Consider the following 23,918-nt stretch of genomic DNA (forward strand, 5'->3'; position numbering starts at 1 on the left):
GCAAGTTTGGTTGTTTTCACTGCCAAAAAAAGGCAGTTCTATCACTATACCTTCTATCTTAACTGTAATAGACAAAATAAAAGACAACTGTCTTATGGATAAGTTGAGAGCACAGGTGAGGAACTCACCTCATAAGTTTGAGAAGATCTTGGAGCCCTGGACGTATAGTAAGTTTGTTGACTGGCTGAAAAAGTCTGCCTGCCTAAAGTTCTCTGGGGCCGGGCCACGTGGTCTTCTTCCGTTCCCCCGCCCTTTCATGGGTGCGACATCTTAGGACTGGATGCATTAACAGCTTCTTCTCTACTCTTTTTTCCACTCTTCTTTTCCTTCTCTGTACATTTTCCTCTTCAGGCTCCTCCTTGATGCCTTCTATCCATTGATGCATTCAAGGGATTACGAATGTGAGGCGACAGTTACTTATTTGTCTTCAGCTGACAATGCATGCATCTAGCCCACAGTTGATTTTTTTTCCTATCTATGGATGACATTTTATGTATACCTGGCTGGGTGGATACAAAGGCTCAATCTGAGGTTGATCTCGACACAACTATTTCAATGTTTTTTAATTTCGGTATTGCTAAATAGGCTATATAACTGCCAATCAGGGATAATACTGTGAAAATTGCTGATCCTATAAAATAGCATCTATAGAAAAAAAAGTAATATAGAAACATAACAATAAATATGACCATAAAAAAGTATCTCTATATGAAATAGCTTGTCTTGATATAAAATTTAAAAATATCAAAATATCTTTGTGATATCTTTCTGCCCTCAGCATCTCTTTGCCATCACTGTGCCCAATGTAGTATCAGTCGCTCTGCAATATCTGTCTGCCCCTAGCAGCTTGCTCAGGCACCCTGATTGCATCCCCAGCAGTTGTACAAGCACCCAGATGGCATCCTCAGCACTTTCTCTGCACCCAGATGACTTCCTTAGCACCTGCTCTACACAAGTAAGAACACATTAACCCCTTAAGGACGCAGCTTCAGAAGCTGGACATACCCTTAAGGACACAAGCAATTTTAGCATTTTTTGCTGTTTGTGTTCAATTGCAATTTGCATCTCTCTCATTTATTGTACCAACACATATTATATACCGTTATTTAGGCAAAATATTGGGGGGAAAAAACAAAAAAAAATCTTTTTTTCCCCCCAAATTTGGCAATAATAACATGTGCATAATATGTCCAGCTTATGTGTCTTGATTTACAAAGTACATAATATGTGTAGGATTTCAGTTTTTTAACGTTACAGGTCACAAACTACAAGGTCTAAAATAAAATTTCAATGTGAAACAATTTTAGAAGTTGATATGTTTGTCTTTGAAGTTTAATACCCATTACAGAAAACAAAATTGCCACACAAAAGTATATATTTATCTAAAGGCTATTTACCTAAGGTTATTTTGACACTTTTTACGTAGCCATTTCACCGCCAATCTCTGCTAAATATTGGAGTAAAATTGTGTTTTTTCTCTATTTTGGCATATACACATAGAACAAGGTTTTTGTAATGTGTATTTCGTAAAGCTGGTGTGTGCTATCCCTGTACAGAACCCCATATTGTGTTCAACTACATCTGAGTACAACGATGCCCCCATTGTATACCTTTGCTATTCTGTGAAGCCACAATGCCAAATAGGAGAGGAGACCATGCTATTTCAGTGTCTATAGTTGGAATTTTCATAGATGGTCATATGTCTGATTTTGTGGCATTATAGCCATTTGACTGTTCAAGTAACCTTACAAAGTTCTTCCATGGGTGGGATTTTGTAACTAATGTTTTTTTCTTGCAGAGAGAGACAGATCAGCACCAATCTGTCTCTCTGCACTTCACAGCTCACACAGAGCTGCAGGGAAACAGATCGGGTTTCACTGCAACACGTGTGATCGCTCTGACTCCCGGGCAGAGCGATCACATGGGCTGAATCAGTGAAACTTCCCATGCTAGTTTACCTCCGACACGGAGACACACTACAGGAACATAGTGATACACATGCACACAGATACACACGCTGACACACATGCAGATTCACAGAGACACACACTGACAACATACAGAAACACGCACTGATATATATACAAACACACTGACACACACACAGACACACACTGACAGACACACAGATACACACTAGTGAATAAGAAAACAATCTCCAGAAAACAGATACACACCCAGACACACGGGCAGACTAACAGATACACACACTGACAAGCATACAGATACACATACACACTGACATACAGACACACTGACAAACATACAGATACATACACAGACACACTGACAGACATACAGATACACACAAACATTCTGATCAAAACATACATGTTTATAGCCACCCTCCTGTTTCCTACCTTTTGGATGCAGGAAGGTAACTTCCCTGGGGTCCAGTGTGCTGGCTGAGGTAGTTGGGAGTTAGGGGCTTGCTCTCCTGGCCCAGCCCGCTCCTCTCTGTCTTTTCCTGCCCTCTGGTGTGGCTCGAGTCTCCAGTATAACAAGGGGACTGGTGGTAATTCCGCCATGACCAGCAGCGCTGTGTGCTGTTCATATCCCCACCCCCTCCACACAGTCTGCAGTATGCATAGAGTGGAAGGATGGGCCACGTGGAGTTTCTGGTGCTCGGCCATGCTACAAGAAGTGACCAGCAGGAGAGGAGGGATCCTGCCAGTCACCCAGAGGTTTGTGACACCGGGCCGGGCACCCTTAGGTGGCCTGTGCCACCTTATGGAAGCACTAGCCCTGGATGTAACATGATTGTCACATGTTCAGCCTCACCTTATGGTGCCCGCAATGACGAATGCCCTCCTGGCATTAATAAAGGTACTGCTTAGCAACCCTGTGCCGGTAAATCTGACTCCTGCGGTATATTGAAGGACGCCAGAAGCTGCAGACCAGTTGCAAATTATAACCCCACGTCAGCCCACGCTAATGATGACGTCGACGTATGCATAACGTCACGAAACGGACGCACATGCACGTTCTGGGGTCAAAGCTGGATGCCGGTTACGGACAATCTGATCCACAAGAGGGTTGTATAAGCTTACCTATTCCTTCAGCTCATTGCCCTGTCGTGTTTCCCTAGTGGTTGTCTGAGACTGTATTCCTGAGCGTTTATTTCTGGTTATTGTCTTTGGCTTTGTTTGACTTCCCTGTATACTGGTATCCCTGACTTTTGGCTTTCCCTCATCGTTGTGCCTCTTTCTGTAACCCTGACCTCGGCAAGTATTCTCACTATTCTCTGGTACGTTAAGTCCGGCCTTTTTAAGGCCCGGTAAGATGTTATCTTTTAGTCCTTAGTGTGATACAGTTCTACGTGCTGGATCAATTTGTATTCCTGACAATGATACAGCTGGGAACTCTTAAAGAGAAATTACATAAACTATCAATCCAAAAACATGACATTACATTGATAACCATGTGAAACCAATCAATAAGGTAATAATGACAATGAATGCATAATATGACCTAGTGAACCTAAATGAATGCATAATATGACCTAGTGAACCTAGTGAACTAAAACTAACCAACATCTATAAATGTACATGTGTATATGTAGAATTATATTACAAAAACAAAGGATATAATATGGAAGAACATCTTCAAAATACTACTCCGCCACCATAAGGTTACCTGTCAAAAGCATAGAGTTGGGGCTTATAACCGGTCTCACTAGACCCCACTAATGGATCCATTAGGGATGTCCACGTAAGTAAAAAATATTTCTAAGGTAGACTCCTAGCCATGGCCCAATTGCAAACTGTTCCCCACCCATTGGCATCCCTGTCAGCACAATGCAGCCAATACTCTGCACTAACAGGGCATCAGATAACCTAAATAAAGGCCTCATTATATGCAGTGGTTCCTGCCTCAAGCGGTATGCAGTTCTCCAGCAACATCCAGCAATGGACAGTCATTACCCACCACTGTGCAAATGATGAGGCCCTCATTCAGGTCTAGAAAGCCTACCATGAGCTGTCTGCCTAGGAAACAACATGACCAATGTATGCCTCCCGGCCTTCCTAGTATATGTTTATATGTTTATATCGGTAAAACCCTGCCCACAACTTTCGTCTCTATGGCTTTAGAGAAAGAATTGATTAAATGTTCTACATTTAGTGGATCAAAAGTACACTAAAGTGTCTTAAAAATGAAAAAAAAATCATTATCTGAAGTGTTTGTGTCTTTTAAAAAAAGTCAACCTTATAGATGTTTTAAATGTATATTTGTTCAAAAGGAAATGTCCTAGTCAATTAAAAGCATGTTTACACTGCAGTGGCTTTCTAACATTCAGCCATTGTGGCGTAAGGCTTCCCCGGCAGATTTTCTTTTGTTTTTTTGCCAATGCACACATTCACCTATCGTCAGTCACTGGTGAACTGTCTACTAAATAACAAGTCTATGAAATAGAAAAACAAATAAAAACATATGATAAATCCTGAACACAAATCCCATTCTCCAGGACAATGATAGGCAACCCTCAGCACTATAGATGTTGTGGACTACTACCCTAATTTTTTGCCAAAGTTATGGTTGTAAGAGTATTGTGGGAGATGTCGTCCACAACATCAGGAGTATCAGGGTATTAGAGGGTCTGAAGGAACCTAATTAATATTATTTTTCACATTTAAATTAATTATTTGCATTATTAATTTGTTTTATTACTAATTCTGAGAAACTTTACTGATATTTTAATGTTTAAATGTTTGAATATTTGGAGTATTTTGAGGGACTTTCAGAGTTTTTCAGTTTCAGAGTGTGTGCATGTATCAGTGTATATATGTGTATATGTGTGCGCGAGTGTTAGTATATATATATATATATATATATATATATATATGTGTGTGTGCCTGTATTAGTGTATGTGTTCAAAACGGCAACATGGCTGCAATGTTAAAGTGATATGGTAAGGAAATGAAAATGTGGCAGCATATACAATATACATGGGGCATGATGAATATGTATATATTTGTAGTCGGGGACATTAAGCCGTATATGAATTGGTAGGTTATGATTGCAAGTCGTTTGTGGTGAGCCTAAACCGACGACTGGGTAGGCCTGAAATAATGAGGGCCTACCATGTCTGACCGCCATGGCCCTTACGTAGTGTATGAATTTAGCAGTGGTCAGGGGTTTGTCGGCAATTGTGAGTAAGGGTGAGTAGCTTTGTTGGTCTTTGAGGCAAAAGGTATCCAGGACTGACACCGGACACCATTTATTATGGGTCGGAACGTACGGGACCTCTGTCGGAGGGCCCATCTGATTTGTTTTGGACTGTCTTACAAGTAGTACGTAGTGGTCCCCTTGTTTGTGTAGATCCCTTATTAGTATATATATGTGTATATATGTGTGTATGTATGTGTATGCCTGTATTAGTCTATGTGTTCAAAACGGCAGCATGGCTGCAATGTTAAAGTGATATGGTAAGGTAATGAAAATGTGGCAGCATATACAATATACATGCATGATATACATGCATGATGAATATGTATATATTTGTAGTCGGGGACATTGAGCCGTATATGAATTGGTAGGATATGATTGCTAGTCGTTTGTGGTGTGCCTAAACCAATGACCGGGTAGGCCTGAAATAATGGGGGGCCCACCTAAGAAGTATACATGGACAGCTTCTTGTTAAGTCCTAGCCTTGAGTACGACGGATACTTCCCCATAGCAGTAAGCCTTGTTTTCTACCAAGTCTTGGGACGCTATAAGGAGTAATACCAGGTTGACATCTTTCCCTTTTAAAATGTCTTTCTTAATGGACTGGGGTACTAAGTGGGCAGGAGTGATGATGTGTGAGGGTGTTGGTGCCGGGTTGGAAATTGTGCTGTTACCCGGGTTAGGCAATGTCTGTGGTAGAGTGGAAGGGATAGCTGCTGGGATGATTATAGCAATTTGGTTTTCAAGTTTCTCCAGCCTCGTTGATGAGGTTAACTGATGAAAGAAGTGCTGACATGGTGGCCTGGATTCCAGATGTGCCATCGATTGCCTGTGTGCTGGTGCCCGGTCATGGGGTGTCAGGGATAGCGTTCAGGAGGCGGTATAGTTCTGCTTTACGAGCCGTGGACGGGTATGGTATGCCTCGTCTCCTGAGTTCTGCTGCAATCTTGGGTATGGTCCAAGAACGTAGAGACCCTAGACTTGCTGTCTCTACATTTTCAACTGGGGTACTTGGTCTGGTTGGGCTGGAGATTCTGGCTGGGGTGCTGGGTAGAGAGACATCCTCGGCTATATCCGAAGCGTGTGACATTCTATAACACAAGTAAGTGCACGAGTTAGGAGTAATTGATTCTTTAGGGGGAAGAGTACTATTGGGTGAGAGTTAGGTTCATTCATGTAGGGAGTGATCTCCTATTTACAGTGGAGGGATTGGGGTGCTCTTAAGTGTCTATTGAACGTTTTACCTGTGATGGCGGTGGGCGGTGCGGTATCCGCCTGTGAGGACCGAATAAGCGTAACGTTGTAAAAAGTAGAGTTGCCTATGGACCGCTGTGGGGATGTCGGGCCTCGGTGGTGGGTTTGATGGATCTATCCGAGGTGTGTGAGCGTGATTTAGGACTGTGATCAAAATGGAGCCGCCGTGGTGGCCTTGTAACCTGTTGGTCTGTCAGGTGCGTGGTCTGACAGGGTGTGATTGCTAATGGGAGAATAGATGGACAATGAAGGAAGATACTTACATGTGGCTAGCAAGGTTGTGCGATTGCTTTGACCTACACTATGGAATCAATGTTCTTTGCTGGACTGTTGAGGCAAACAAGTTGCCTGAGATGGCTTGAGACGTAAGATGAGGAAAAGTCAATATTTCTGGCACGATGTGTGTGAGCGTGGCCATGTGGGGGGTGTATTACCTGAAGGAAAATTGACTGGTGGATACGGAGCCGATGTTCGTGGACTATGAGTTGTCACAGGAGGCCTAGGCAATGGCTAATGATTTAGGGTGAGTATGCGACTGAAATACCGAAATTAAACAAAAGAAAAAAAAAAATATTTCCCTCACTTACCTGTTCTTTATAGTAGTGAGGTATTCAATGAAGTTGTAATCCTAGATTAGGTATTGCCTAGCTGAAATACATGTATGAGGAAAAACTGAATGAGTTTGTATGATCTTATGGTGAAGATACTATGTTTGTTACCTTGTAGGTATGTGTTCCTTTAAGTGTTTAATCCATTTTTTTCTATTTTTTGCTGGAGTGTGGCCCCTTTAAATAACGAGCCCCTCCCTTCCCTACCATGAAACTTGGAATGACATTGTTGTGTTAGTTTGAGGGTTTAGTATTTGAAGGTTGGCTGGGGCTGATGGGAGTAATAGACTGTGGTAACGCTCATGGAGCGAGAGGTGAAGATATCATGGTGCCAGTGTGACTGGCTAGGATGGTGGGGGGCTCAGCATTCAGCATGTGTGTGTGTGTGTGTGCATGCCAGCCCTCCCGCCCCGTACCCCTGATTGTCGGGCTGTAGACCCGGAAGTCCCATCGTGCAGGGAGAACGTTTGTGTCCGGGGGAGGTGGGGGATCGTACCCACAAGAACGCGGCAGTTGTGGTGTGAGCCGGCCTCCCCTGTCTGACCCTGTCCCCGTGATTGGACCCCGGAGGACCACGTGAACCGGGTTAGCGTGATGTGCGTTGGTGGGGGGAGCTGTACTCACGAGACCCGGAAGTGTTCGCGGTCTGGGTGCTCTGGCGGGAAAGTGACAGCGGGACCCAAATGCGGCTAGCAGACTGAAGTGGGAGCCCTTCAACTGTCAGGGCTGGTGATGGCTGTGAGTTGTTGGAAATCCTTCCTGCTATTGGGGACGCTGTCAGACCAGAACCGGAAGTGGACGCAATGGAGTCTGGGTCAATCTCGCCCTAATTAGAGGTTGGTTTGAGTTTAAATAGGCTGGTTAGCCCCTCCCACAACTACAGACTCCGCCTTAACATATATACACAGTTGTGCTTAAAAGTTTCATAATTGATGAATTAGTAATATATTTAAAATTTTTAAAGAAAACATGAGTGAGTAGGCAAAACACATTTCTTTTATTTATTATGGGATTCATATTCAACTGTAGGTTATAATTCTTGTAGGTGGTATAGCTGCCTATTGTCTTGGCAAAATGCCTCCAGGTCTTGCAAAGTCTTTGGTCGTCTTGCATTAAACCGCACGTTTGAGATCTCCCCAGTGTGGCACGATGATATTAAGGTCAGGAGACTGTGATGGCCACTCCAGAACCTTCAACTTGTTCTGCTGTAACCACTGGAGGGTTCACTTGGCCTTGTGCTTAGGTTCATTGTCATGTTGTAAAGTCCAAGAGCGTTCCATCCGCAGCCTTTGTGCAGAGGAATGCAAATTGCCAGTATTGAATGCTCTATTGAATGCATGAATGCATTTTGTCATCAATTTTCACAAGATTACCTGTTTCTTTAGACCTCACCCCCCCAAAAAAGATCAGTGAGCCACCACCATGCTTCACAGTGGGGATCATATTCTTCCAAACATAGTGCTTATGGTTTTGACCATAAAGCTCTATTTTGGTCTCGTCACTCAAAATTACAGTGTTCCAGAAGCTGTGAGGCGTGTCAAGGTATTGTCAGGCATATTGTAACCAGGTGTTTTGTGGCATTGGCGCAGTAAAGGCTTCTTTCTGGTAACTCGACCATGCAGCTCATTTTTGTTCAAGTATTGTCGTATTGTGCTCCTTGAAACAGCCACACCATCTTTTTCCCAAGAAGCCTGTATTTCTCCTGAGGTTACCTGTGGGTTTTTCTTTGTATCCCAAACAATTCTTCAAGCAGTTGTGGCTGAAATCTTTCTTGGTCTACCTGACCTTGACTTGGTGTCAAGAGATCCCCACATTTTCCACTTTTTAATACGTGATTGCACAGTACTGACTGGCATTTTCAAGGTTTTGGATATCTGTGTATATCCTCTTCCATCTTTATAAAGTTCCATTACCTTGTTACACAGGTCTTTTGACAGTTTGTTTCTGCTCCCCATTGATGGCACGATGAATGCAACATGTTATCAGAAAATACTGGCAAATAATTTACATTCTTCTGCACGAAGGCTGTGCATTGGATGCCCTTGGACCTTCTAGCATGACGATGAATCTAAGCACAAGGTGAGGTTTAACCCTCTAGAGGATAAAGGCGAAAAAAGGTGAAAGTTCTGGGGTGGCCATCACAGTCTCCTAACCTTAATACCATCGAGCCCCATTCTGGGGAGATCTCAAACGTGCGGTTCATACAAGACGACCAAAGACTTTGCATGACCTGGAGGCATTTTGCCAAGATGAATGGGCTAGTATACCAACTACAAGAATTATAACCTTGGATTTTTTGTTGCAGCACATTTCACAGATGCTCAATCATATGGAGATATGTGGAATTTCAAGGCCATGGCAACACCTTGAACTCTTCATCATGTTCCTCAAAAATATTTGCAACGTGGCAGGCCACATTATCCTGCTGAAATATGTCACTGCAATCAGGGAACAACATGGCCATAAAGTGGTGTACATGGTCTGTAACAATCAGTAGGTAGGTGGTACATGCACCTTTCGGTGTACTGAAAAATATATAATTATATTTATATTATATATATATATATATATATATATATATATATATATATTGCAGTACACTGATTGGCCTATTTGCATGCCTTTTTTTAGTTCATTTGAATCATTTTTACTGAATCCTTTGCATATACAAAAATTGTCGAAACTGAAATGCAACATGAATAAATTTGGATCCACCTAAAAAATGTTTAATTTTTTTTAGAAGAATTATTTTAGCTAGTTTCTTTATCCAGTACATGTGGGTCATGTCAGGTTCCGGTGCTGACCATCTCTTTGTGTGGGCGACTTGTTGTTGGATATCTCCTGCTGTGATGGTGACTGGTTCCTGTTCAGGGATAATGCAGTGTCCTGCTTTCAGTTATAGGAGCCACTGGACCTCTGTGCTTTGTGTTTGCCTACCCCTGTCCTATCCTCTGCTTCTCGGGTGTATCTGCTCCGTCTGGTTACCAGTGACATCAACCTTTGCTTAGCTGACCTATGCATTATCGCCAATCCCTATGCACATTTAAATAACTGGAGATTATTTAGTATCACTCCAATGGCCATTAACGTGCAACCTCACCTGCTTTCTCAAGGCATACCTTTTAGGTGAGTCCCACACTGACAAATCACCTGCTGCTTTCAGCAAAAATAAAATGAGACAAAAAGGGATATTTTTATAAACCCTTACCCCACACTTATTAACACTGCTGCCCAGGAATAGTAGGGGAGTAGGGTTTAAGCATAGAACTTTTTATGTATTTGCTTCTGTATAAAGTGTGTATGGCTTTAAAAAAAAAATACCACTCCTTTTATTTAAATATGCATATGGGCTTGGAATAGTACACAGCATTTCTTTCCAAAGTAATTGGGCTAACGAAGCCATTGCTTCATTAGTAGTGGAAATCTGAGTGCAGGGATTAATTTTGTGTGTTTTTATTTGGAATTGTAGATAGTGCCTCATTAACAGCTGCTTGCATACTGTCTGGTGGCAGTGTTCCTGTGATCACTGGTAGTCTTATCCGGTGATCAAAAGAACTGTTGGGTTTTCTATCATCTCTGTTATATCTGCCTTTATGTCATCTTGGGGCACAGATGAAGGTTGGCAACCATCTATATATATATAGGTGCGAGTATGGGAGTCTCTTTCTCCTCATGACTCATGTATGATAGTTTGTGTAGTTCATTTCCAGTTTTGACAATAGTTCCCTTTTGACTATGATCAAACATTGTGTAACCAGCTGTTTTGGTGTTATTGTAGATGACCATATTTTATCCATCTATAGTCCCCATGTAGCCCCTCGTATTTGGTCTACTGTTATAGTAGAAACCAAAAAGGTCTAGTTTCTCACTTCTTCTCTATGAATGGTTTGTTCCAGGAGACCACAGATTTCCCTGCTTCCCTACGATCTGATGCATATCTTGACATGGACACCTGAGCCAGCAGAACTCTCTTGGTTACTCTCTTTTTAGGTAAGCATGTGAGAGCATAATAGCATATAGAAAATGTCTATATTACATAATCAGTAATGTTATTTATATACAACACGGTTTTCTTATCTTTAACTTCATTATTTGATAAATTTTAATTAAATAGTGTGCATTCTAGACTTTCCAGGACACTGACAATAATTGGAATCTGGAGATGATGTTTTTTTGCCAGCCACATGACAGTGAAGGGGTTAAGCTGTTGAAGTACCTGTCAATCAGACTTGGTGACATAGGCTTTGTTAAGGGAGGAGTGCCAGCCAGCAGCTATATAAATTGTGTACTTTTCGACTAGCTTTACTTATTAGCTAACTCATCCTACTGACAAGATGAAAGTCTACATCTGCCTGATCTTGATGTTCTTGGGTATCGCTGCAGGTAACAAAATTTAGCATTATTATTTCAAGCAATATTATAATGTATAATATAAAGGAAAACTCTTAAAAACAAATATGTCTTAACAGGTTAGTAAGGGAGCTCTCCATGTATGATTTCTTTTCTGCATTTCTTTTTTTCTTTGGGGGAAATATGAAAATAAAGCTGGCAAAAGCCTGCAGCCTTTGCAAGTCCTCCTGTTTTCTCCAACATAGAGTTTTAGTCTGTGCCAACAGGGCTGTCTTACGATATGGCCTGATTGAGTTCAAGTGTTGCTCCAGGTCTATATCCGAAAAATAGGCCCACTGCCGGCACAAAGAGGGAGCTGTGTCGCTCCCCAGCCAGTGGGCAGAGCAAAGATCTCCCTCAAAATCCTGGGTGTTCCACAATTATATCAAAGTGTTGCCATGGGCTACCATGACAACCCTCTGAAACATGAAACATTATGTGGTGTCAGTCAGAGAAAACAGCAAGTGTTGACTGCACCAGAGGAAATAGCAAATGACATCTACACCGACTGATCGGAGCACCAAGGATTCCCCTCTCCCTGGCCACGGTAAGGGAAAGGGTGAAGGCAGAAGGGAATAAACTTTATGTAAAACATCTAATTTTTATGAAACCAACATGCACTACTTTGAGACAACTCTCATTCAATAGCTTTAGCCATAAATGAGACAGTTGCCTCACTCTGCAGTCTGAAAAAAGCAGGTGAATATTATTTATACTTTCCACACCCACTCCAGGGGCACACTGATTTGTCCTATCCTTAGGAATGCTGAATACGTGCATCAGGCATAACTGACACATTTACACATATACAGTTGGAAGAACTCTTTGCCTTGCAACATTCTGACAGGGGGAGAAGAGAAGTCTGATCAGTGTGATTCATGCAGTACAGGCTCCTGTGTCCGGTTACTCTTTTCTGCCGCTTCACAATGATGTCCTATTTCTGCTATTTGTGCACTAGTCTGAAACAGAGCACGGTGAGTGTGTTTGGAAGGGAGAGGGAGAGGGTGAGGGAGGGTAGGGGAGGCTGAAGAAACTCATCTAGTACAGAAGTGTGTCCCACAATGCAATCTGACCAAGTTTATAGTAAATTTACAAATGGTTTAACCCCTTAGGGACAGTTTAAAACAAAACCGGGAATTTGACTATATGTCTGTTCAACCATAATTTACCTTTCATATTAAGTGCATCCACACTTATTATATATAATTTTGTTCAGGAGAAACGTGGCTCTCATTTCACATCAAATATTTAGATATGAAACATAATTTAATATAAATAAAAGCTAAAAAATGTTTGAGAAATTAAGAAATGACATTTTTCAAGTTTTGCACAGCATTTTAACTGTGAATGTCATAATAGTGTTAGCTTTTACTGCAATAAAAGACAGTGTTTTTCAAAATGGGGTATGCCCAGTTTATTTTGGCAGCCGCTGTGGGGGTTTATTCCCCTGCAGCACGGAGTCTACTAAACGAACGAAACAAAATGAAAAGGTAATGCATTTGGCATTTACCCTTTCATTTATACTTTGTTTGTAGGGCTTTTGTTTACGGAAAAAAAAAAAAAAAGAATTTTCGGACGAAATCGTATTCATGCACATGTCTAGTAACAGAGTCAAATATAAGGCTTGCCCATTTAAGTTTTTACACATTCAAATCTCAAAGATTGGTTATGTTGCCTTTCAGACCATATGGCAGACTGGGAATGAGAATTACCCCCATCTTGGCATACCATTTGAAAAAGTAGACAACCCAGGGCATTCAAACTGGGCTATATCCAGTCTATTTTGGCCGCCACTTTGTCACTAACCCTGGCAAAATTTAGCATTCTTATTTGTTTTTTGCATTTTTCACACAAAACTGCACTTTCACCAATGATATCATCGTCATTATAAATTTTACTGTTTAAAAACACTCATACTTATGTTCAGCAAAGTCTCCTGTGTACAACTGAACCAACCCATACAGGTTTTATGGTGTTTTGGATAGTTACAGGGAAAATATAGGGCTTGCCCATTTCATATTGTATACACCCACTGCTCTTTCTGTTTACACCCAGGCTTCCGATGTACACTGGTACCTGGGAAACTGAGGCAGTTGGATGCTGGAGCCGGACAGGTTTATGGGGTCACCGATGACGATAGCATATTCCGTTTCAGTGGGAATGACTGGGTACAGGTTCCAGGAAAACTGATGCATGTGAGTGTTGGTCCAGCCGGTGTTTGGGGCGTAGACAGACAGCTCAGAATCTTTAAGTTTCAGAATGGCGACTGGGTGCAAACAACAGGTAAGTGGAACCAGTATTTTAAAAACAAAATTAGAAAAATAAAATCTGTGTGTTGAAAAAGATGGGAAGAAAGACACAGTTTCCCAAGGAGGTGTGTAATGCCAGTCAGGGTTACACCTCCTGCTTCAAAAACAGCCATGGTCTGCTGCTTGCAGAGTGAGATCAGAGGCCAACTCTCATAGCTCTGCAGAACTGTGTGGTGGAGGGAAGTAGTTGTATCATATTATTTAAAGATCAGCTCTTCAACAATACAGTCCTGCTTATCTGCTCTAGGCACTATCCTGAGGGGAACTGAGGCTCTAGTCTACATCAGGGGCTCTATCCTCTAAAGCCCACCTTAGAAATGCTTGTTTTTTTTATTTCTGTTTTTTTGTATCATTTCTGATAAAACATCAGTAGTGTCAATGTATAAGGCCTTTTAAAGGTAATGTTAAAATTACATATATTCATTTTAAATGCTAGAGTGTTCACTTTAGTGTTCAGATTCAGGGGCCCTTCTCTCTGTTCTTTAAATAAAATAATATTTCTCTAAAACTAATCTTTATTCCAGCACAGGGTCAATCTTCACAGAGTTCTTATTCTGTTGAAACAATACCAAAATGCATATTCGGCACATACAAATTCCCAAATCAGCAGTTTTATTTGTCACCTTCCAGCAATGAATCTACTCGAATAAGGGCTTTTATCAAGCCTTGATAAAATGTCGAAGATCTTTAAGTGTTTGCCAGTTTATTCATGTGTTATAAATTGACAATTATTAATATTTATAATAATATAATTATACTGCTTTTTATATCACATTTAAGGCAGTATACATGTTAGATATGCTTTAATTGTATGTTATCGTCTGCTGTTGGTTTCTTATAGGACTCCTTAAACAGATGGATGCAGGGGGTTACAAATACCTGGGAGGTGTGAACATCGATGAAAGAGTTTTTTGCCTGAACCAGGATTCCACTATCTCCACGGGGACGGCTGTCACCTTCGTTCAGTTAGATGGAAGCGTGAAGTATTACAGCTGTGGTCGCTATGGTTGCTGGGGTGTGACCAGTGCAAATACTATATTTTACCGTCTGAATGTGAGTCCAAATGATTGCAAAGGCAGTGCATGGAAACAGGTGGCAGGACAAATGGTTATGGTGGAAGTTGGCACAGATGGATCAGTGTACGGAATCAACATCATTGGCAACGTATACAAAAGGTAAATCTTCTCTTGTAGGAAATATATAGAAATTATAACTGCACGGCAGTTACTGAACTATGTTCCCAGGTACATACAGGTTAATCAAAAACAAAAAGGAAATCCACAGACAAAAAGCATACAAATCATAGAGTAGTATTGGATCATTACCTAATAAATTAAATCTTCAGATTGCACTCACAGAGCTAGATTATTTTAGACGTATCTCCCACAATGTAGGCATTAGACATCAGATCCAGGTTTTCTTGGATTGCTAAGTCACTCAAAGAAGAATAAAATGCAACATAGTGTGTAATGAATAAAAACAGATAGGCTTTAATATAATAAGCACATGCAGAGATATGAATACAATGTACTTGACACCATTTACATGGTATAAGTAGACAACCGCACGGACTCCTCGGATGATGTTAATAATCAGAATATACACCAACCATAAGGAATATATAAAAACAATATAAAACAATAAAAGATCTTAAAATCAAATTAAGTGCCTCAGCTCCCCAACACTTTTCGTCTGCACTGACCTTTCCAGGGGAAAATTGAGATATTTTCTTTTTCAAACTTCGCGCCCTTAAAAAGTCCTATTTGGCCAAAACTATTGGGTGCAATGACATCCTCCGTTATTCAGCCAATGTGAATTGATCAGTTCCTTCTATTCTGCTTCTTCTATGCCTTATTCATTGTTTAAGTTCCCATTGGTGAGGCGTCTGCCATCATGCACTGCACGGACTAAGACATATGTTGTCATGTGCTCTATGAACCTGGAACTAGTTAAGACATTTGCGTTCACAACGTCTCTCAGTGTTCTAAGGGGTAGCATATAATACATATATTTGTCTTAATTAAAAATAACTACTCAAAAAAGAGAATGAAATTCTGAATTTGATAATAAACTAAATTGTCAAGGATATATATACAAAGGCATAATATAGCAACACGTCACACAGGAGGAAACAATGACTACTGTGTAAAACAGATTTATTGAAAAATAGATGAAAAATGTGTGAAAAAATATGAATTAGTAAAAAGGTATGAATAAAAAAATGTGTGTGTGTGTGTATGTATATATATATATATATATATATATATATATATAGATAGATATATATATCTATATATATATATATATATATATATATATATATATATATAAGGAAATGATGAAACAGAGCACATAACTAAATATGAGTGAAAAGGAATGAAAACAAAATAAAAATAAATATAATGATAAATTATAAAAAGCAAACCATGTCAAAATCAATATATAACCCCTTTGACTACATGGAGTACCCTCCTCTCCTTCTTAGGTTCATATGATATGATATCACCTCCTCTGTAACCCCTTAGTGACCAGGTCATTTTACAATTTTATTACCGTTAAGGACCAGGGCTCTTTTTACATTTCTGCAGTGGTTGTGTTTAGATATAATTTGCCTCTTACACATTTACTGTACCCACACATATTATATACCGCTTTTCTCGCTATTAAATGGTCATTCTAAAGATACCATTATTTTCATCATATTATATAATTTACTTTAAAAAAAAAAAGTAAAATATGATGAAAAATGGAAAAAAAAAACACAGCTGGCCATCATGCACCCATGTCCCAGTAGTTCTGAAAAGAGCTTTTGGGTCTCACAAAAAAAAAATCACAAAAAAATGAACCCCTAAAAATAATGTACAAACAGCAAAAAAGTGCTGCTGTGCAAGAGCCAGTGATTATAGTGATCACTGTCAAGACAGGGGTTAGTGGCTCTGAAAAGAGCCTTTGGGTCTCAAGATTTTACAAATCCCTATCTAAAAATACCTAAATATCTCTAAATATCTCTAGCTAAACCACAGATCTCTCTTCCTCTCTCACTAAAACACAAGTGAAGAGAGGGAGGCAGATCCACACTAATCATAGAAATGGGGAACACACTTGGGATGAAATTGCTAATGGGGCAAGCTGTGATTGGATGACCCCAGCCTGCCCCTTATGATGAGGCAGGCTAGGGACACCCCCAGAAGCCCCATGATTCACTGCCTTTAGAAAGGGGGGGAGGGGTAATTTTGATAATTTTATTTATTTTATATTTATTTTTTTATATATATTATTATATATGCACTGAGTGCCAGGACCCCTCGAGGCACTCAGCACTTGCAGAACATCACTGCAATACTATCAGAGCTTCCAGCGCTCAAAATAGCTGCGGGCGTACCAGGTACGTCCAAGGTCATTATGGACCGTTTTTTGCCAGACGTACCTGATACGTCCACGGTCGGGAAGGGGTTAATCTAAGAGAAGCCTTTACAAGTTTCGGCAAGTATTACATTGTAAAGATACTAAATGTTTATTGAATTTTCATCTTTAATTGCTTACATCCTCTAATAAACTGACTTTTAATCTAAGGTAAGTCCAATTTTACCAATATATTGTGCACTCCACTGACAATTTAAGAGGTACACAACATGGGTAGTGAAGCAATTAATATGGTTTTTAATTTTAAAATTTAGTCCTTTTAAAAGTGCTTGGTTCTAATTTATTTTTCAAATTTTCATCCCTCTTGAAAATAATCAAGGGTTCCTGGGGAATGTAGGATCCGAAAAATCTGTCTTCCAATAGCAGAGGGCAATATTTTAAAACAAACTGTTCTCATTCCAAATACTGCTTAATCATATTGAGAAATGAAAGAAAATTGAAATCGATCATTTAGTTGTTTCATCAACAAGTCTTCTCCCTTTTTATTTCCAACAATCATAATGTCTTTGTCTACATCTGTCTCAAAGTATCCTCTTGCTAGACTTTGAGCTTCTAATAATAGAATGTCTCCTCAGTACAACCATGTTGAATTTGAGTAAAATGACACTTGGGTACTGAGGTTAACCAGCGTGGATGGGGACTGCTGTTTTTCGCATTATAACTATTAGTATCAGTAAGTTTGAAATACGTTTTTGTTTTGATTTGATTCAATTCCATGTAAATTGAAGATCTAAAAAATCTATTTGCTCCTTCCCATAATTGGGGGTGAAGGTTAGGGAAAAATAATTCTTATTGATGATTTGATGTATAAATAGAGGCGTTCATTCTCAGGATGAAAATATAATTTTGCCTTTTTATAGATCACTGGTAAGACCACACCTTGCGCAATTTTGGGCACATGTTGTAAAGTAGGATATTGTGACACTAGAAAAAGTGAAAAGGCAGGTTAAAATTTTTAATAAAAGGAATGGAGCATTTTAAGTATGAAGAAAGGTTAAATTTCAATTTTTTAAAATTTCAATCTCTTTCGTTTGGAAAAACAGTGCCTCAGATGGGATATGATTGGTTTATACAAATATAGTCGGAGCCAATACAAACCGTTGTCTGGAAAGCAATTAATAAATAGGACTATACATAGAACACAAGATCACACATTTAGATTGGAAGAAGTTAAATTTAGTCTCAGTTAAAGGAAAGTGTATTTGAGAGTAAAAACAACAAGGATGTGACATTCTTTTATCAGAGTCTATACAGATGTTTAAACAGCAATTGGATAAATACTTGCAAAAACATGATATTCAGGGAAGCACTTCAAACTGGATTTTTTGACACATTTTGATCAGCAGCAAAAACAAATGTAGGAAAGGCTAGACTTGATGTACGCATATCTCTTTTCAGCTGTGCAAGCATTTGACTATTGGATGAAATTCCCAAGAGACTTTTCTAAGTCTTTGTTAAATCACCAGAACATCATCAATGTATTGGTGCCAGAACACCGAGGCCATGTCCAAATATTCTTCATCCCAAATATATTCATTCTCCCAAAAATCCATTAAAATATTGGCATAACTTGTCATGGACGTGGTGCTCTACACTCTTTGACTACACCCTATATTGCAAAAAAAAAATAACGTAATTTTTTTTCTCTCAAAAATATGTGCAATCTGCTATTTTTTATTGAGAGACAATGCATCTAATACAAGAACTGGAATCTATAGAATGGAAAAAATTATGTGGACCTTGTTTTATGTATATTTGCTATATTCCATCATTGATAATCATTTGGGTTTTAAAGCATTTCAGAAAAGCCTTGAAAGGGATCAATGAAACTCTCTCCTAAATTTAGAGAGTATAAAAAAAAGTTGTGAAACAAGAGTAATGACACACTGTGCATCAATAATATAATTCCAGTGGCAGCTGCCCGCATAATGGAGATGATATATGCACAGCTTAAGCGGTAGTCCCAGGGCCCAGGTCTGCCAATCCCTATTAGTGGCTAGGTTGGCCCAGCAAAGCAGTAGATTTTGGTAAGCAGGCATGTCGCAGCGCCAGGGTAGAACCTCCTCCCAGCCCCAGGCCTGTCTCAGACTTCTTGCACAGGTGCCAAGCCTTTCCCCTGCAAGGGTCGCAGAGGATCAGGGTGGTAGGTGCCGCAGGTTGCGGGCCATCTTCGGCCTGTGTGGCCAATGCGAAGGAATATGTCCTCGTGAGACTCTCGACCCAGGAACGAAGGCGTCTGGAGCAATGCAAGCTGGTTTATTTGGTGCTCGCCAGGAGATTTCACCAGTCTCCGGTACACTGATGTGCCTTAAATTGGGAGGCCCTTATTTGCTTCCGTAGCTTGCCCCAGAAGGCCTTGAAGATATCGTCCAGGTGCTGCAGGGTCATCTCAGTAGTACCGCATTAAGACATTTGGGATGGGCTCATACTCTGTCTGTTGGGTCGGGGCTCGGGAGCCATTTTAGTTGAGTGAAGCAGTTGAGATGCGGTTGGAGCACGGCTCTGACTATGAGGCAAGTGCACTACACCAGTTCTTGGAGCCCCAGTGGCGACTGAGATAACCCCGCCGGTCCAATGGGGGGGTAGGAGTGTCCAGCAGTTGACTGAAGAGCAGGGAGATCAACCGCTTCTCCACCGTGTTGTCACCTGTAGGCTACAACCACGTTTCTCTGGCTCTCGGGGAGTTAGGAGTCAAATAAGAGCTGTATTTGCTTGTTCAGCTATCCCTAGTAGTGGTAGTGCATTTTTATCTAGAATAATCGCTGATTGGCTGGGTTGAGCACCCCAAAAATGGCCAAATGTGCAGGAGCTAGCACACCACACGTCTGGTCCGGTGCAAGGTCAGGCTCCGCCCCGTAATGGCAATGTTTAACCCCTTCACTACAAGCACTTTTTATTTGAAAAATATGAGTACAACATGTATTTAAAATAAGTGAATCAAAAGCTTTAGACAGTAAATATTGTCCTTTATCAAAATGTCATACAAGGTCTAAAATTGTAGTTATCTGTATTTGCAAGGAACCTGATGGCATTACTAGCTGTGCAACATTCTAAAATTGCGCAGAATAAAATAGAATATCTGCATTCAAGTATAATGAAAATATAGAGTAAATACAGTTTAAGGACCACTAAAGTAAGTCTGAATAAAGTGGTCTGGGTGCAGTGGCCCGGTGCTCTTTGAGCATCATTGGATTGGAGCAGATCATGGAAGACCTCAGCAGGCATGCTGACATCTTCTATGGCAAAGAGGTGGCTTCAGCACAGGAGTCCTGGCACTGGAAATGTGGTCATCGCTTTAACATTTATTTCATCCAATAATAAAATTATCATTACAGCATAGTGGTATAGCCAGTGCACAGAGCAGGAAACAGAGAAGAAGACGCTTATGAGTTTTGTGTCTTCAGCGCACTTCCTCAGAAGTTTCAACCTCTTCAGAAGAACTAATTGACTGTCAGGGTTCCTTGTCTCTTGATTCCTAAAACACAGCCTGGGGGAGGGCTGCAGGGTGTTTGTGGAGTCTCTCGTTTTATGATGCAGCATGACATCATGCATAGTTAATATCTATATCTTCAGTACGTTAAAGCCGGCGTGGTTTCCTAATTCAAGATCCATACTATAAAGAGTTTGTTAGGTCTATGCCCTGCTGTGGTTGTATTGTGGTTTCCAATAGGGCATTATATTATTATTATTATTATTTTATTATTGATATAGCGCCATCAGATTTTACATCTCTTAATGTCTATCTGGTTTTGATCTTGGCTACAATTGACTATTCTACTATCTGTACTCCTTTACTTGGCTATTGTCTCTAACTTGGATTGAGTATCATATCATTACATAATTTTGTATTAGTTCCAGTGTTTTGAATAGTACAAAACTCTGGAACTGTGGGATTAGCTTTGCCTTGAGGCATTTGTTCATGTCATAATTCAGAAAAAGGAACAGCACACACATAAAAATACAGTTTTATATTTTATAAGGCTACTTAAAATCGCCTATATCAGATTCAGTTTCACCATATGGCCGTATTGTTTTAAGCCCATCACTAAATTTCAGCCATTGTTCCACACAAATAGAGCTTGATTGACTTACTAAACTAAGGATTTACACTGCTTATTGGAAATAAATTGTCCTATGGAATTCAAAGGAGCAATTGCTATTTAGTAATCAGAATAAACCCTTTCTCCGCCAATAGAATGCAGATGATAATCTTAAAGGGAAACTCCAGTGCCAGAAAAACGATCTGTTTTTCTGGCACTGGAGGGTCCCTCTCCCTCCCACCCACCAATCCCCGGTTACTGAAGGGGTGAAAACCCCTTCAGTGACTTACCTGGGACAGCGGCGATGTCCCTCGCCGCTGTCTCCACCTCCGCGACGCTCCTCCTAGTGATTACGTCGGCCGGTGGGCGAGACTGATCTCGCTCACCGGCCGAGGAGACCTAATGCGCATGCGCGGAAATTCCGCGCATGCGTATTACGTCTCCCCATAGGAAAGCATTGAAAAATCATTTCAATGCTTTCCTATGGGGTTTTGAGCGACGCTGGAGGTCCTCACACAGCCCGAGGACGTCCAGCGACGCTCTAGCACAGGAAACCTGTGCTAGAACCCAGGAAGTGACCTCTAGTGGCTGTCTAATAGACAGCCACTAGAGGTGGAGTTAACCCTGCAATGTAAATATTGCAGTTTATGAAAAACTGCAATAATTACACTTGCAGGGTTAAGGGTAGTGGGAGTTGGCACCCAGACCACTCCAATGAGCAGAAGTGGTCTGGGTGCCTACAGTGTCCCTTTAACTAGGTGTCAGATGTTCACTAGTTTCTATGTGTTACTGCATTCAGATACATTCATATTATTTACTGATATATTATTAAAGTATTGATTCATTTTTATTGTGTCAAAGTGTTGAAGCAAAATAAAGAGCTATCATCCAGAAATAAACAATAATTCATGAATGTAGCGTATATACTATTCTGTAATTAAAACTTGTAGATGAAGTAGATATATTGCATTAGTTATTGTTTCCTTTTTTAATATATCTCTTGTCTATGTCTTACCATTCACTAAACTGGCCATGTCTACTTCCTACAATAATTTATTTTTTATATTGTATGTTGGGCACAGGGAATGACTTGTAGTCTTCAGCTGAGCAGCACATGCAACCTTGGTACTGTATATGGCTTTATAAATCTAAATATAATTAATATAATTTTACCTTTTTTTTTCCTACAGAGAAGGAATCTCTAGTTTCAACCCAATTGGGACTGAGTGGTCTCTGGTGGATAAATATGGTCCTTTTAAGCACCTCTCATATGATGAAGGATTGCTATGGCTGATTAACACACAAGGAGATATATTCAAATGTAAAGTCGAGGATTCATCCTGCTAAATTTGCGTGATCATCGATTGACAAACCAGCTTTAAACTACAATGATCTTAGGGGAAGAAAATTCTGTGAGAAAACCTGATATCAATGTGCTTCAATGTGTCTGAAAAATGTAAAACACATTTTATCTCTGCTATAGCACTATCAAATTTATCGGCAAGTGCTAAAACTACCTGTGCTTTTCAAATAAATTTAAATAATAGCATTACCAAAACCAAGCTTGTTGAGTGGGATTTTTTTAAGTAGATAACAACAGAATGCATAATGAGATAAAGTCTGACCAGGCCAAGGTCTACCAAATGACCGTATTTAATAAAAGTAGGTCCAGGCACTCAAGGTTTCTTCAAAGCGGTAGATTTATTGAAAACTGAATGTGCAACATTTCGACCTTCACAGAGGACTTTGTCAAGCTGTGAGAATGCGTTATCCTTTATGTTTGTATTTAATAAAAGATCCGACTATGAAAATGTGACAGTAGCTTGTAACTTTATACCTTTTACGTTTATTAGTATTACACTGGTTGCCAACGTGTTTGCAAAATAGTTCCACCAGTACTGCCATTATTCTGGGGATAAACTGGAGAATGAAGATTATAATTAGCTTTCCTTTACTTACACTGGTTTTATGTATTTTTTTTAATTCACCTTTGACGTCAAAGCAAAAAAATTGAGCACTTATATGTGAATAAAGTGCAATATAAACAGTGCCACTTCTAAAATACAAAAAAACTATTATCTTAAAAATTGATAGTTGTACTTCTGTGTGTACACCTTTAAAACATAATAGTGTAAAGCCCGTTATACCATAAATCACTTTAAATAAAAATGAAACACTCTTTATATATTTATATATGATATAAATGGCTCAGTAGGATAGCATTGTATGGTGGAGGACCATACCACCACTTTGTAAGATGCAGGAGAACTGCATGTCTTGTAGTGTTAAAACAGTATATTTTCCATTTTAATCTCTTAGATCAATAAAACTAGCATGGTGTATAAATAAATATATTACTGTCAACATTCCAGATACATATTTAAAAAGTTACACACAATAGGTGGAGTGTGTGAATTCAATGATATATACACGTTCTGGTGCACTGGATCAACTAATGTTTGCTACTACTGAAATATAAAAGTAACTATATCCTAGTGCAATACAGTAAGTTTAAATGAGTAATAGTAAGTAAGATCTTATGTTAATGTACTCACAAGTGAAGAACCAATAAGATTAGGCTCTATTTTTGGGCGTATGGGGATGTTATAGAGATCCCATTCCCCCATTCCCTCTGTTTGCTGGTAATTCTCCTTCGCCTCCCCGTATATAGCCACCGGATGCAACGAGTGGTAAAAGATATACTTTATTTTGCAAAATATAAACAGAAT

The 23,918-nt window shown here is 39.9% G+C and overlaps 1 protein-coding gene across 1 annotated transcript; it reads left to right on the plus strand.

The window, feature by feature from the left end:
* The first annotated feature begins 11,357 nt into the window (after nucleotides 1-11,357).
* LOC134577287 (fish-egg lectin-like) lies at nucleotides 11,358-22,602 on the plus strand. The gene is made up of 4 exons (XM_063435980.1): nucleotides 11,358-11,411; nucleotides 13,473-13,700; nucleotides 14,568-14,901; nucleotides 22,380-22,602. The coding sequence occupies exons 1-4, from the start codon at nucleotides 11,363-11,365 to the stop codon at nucleotides 22,534-22,536; spliced, it is 768 nt and encodes a 255-aa protein (XP_063292050.1). The 5' UTR covers nucleotides 11,358-11,362; the 3' UTR covers nucleotides 22,537-22,602.
* Nucleotides 22,603-23,918: the final 1,316 nt, after the last annotated feature.

This window comes from Pelobates fuscus, chromosome 11 (assembly GCF_036172605.1).
Source record: "Pelobates fuscus isolate aPelFus1 chromosome 11, aPelFus1.pri, whole genome shotgun sequence".
Lineage (NCBI taxonomy): Eukaryota > Metazoa > Chordata > Amphibia > Anura > Pelobatidae > Pelobates > Pelobates fuscus.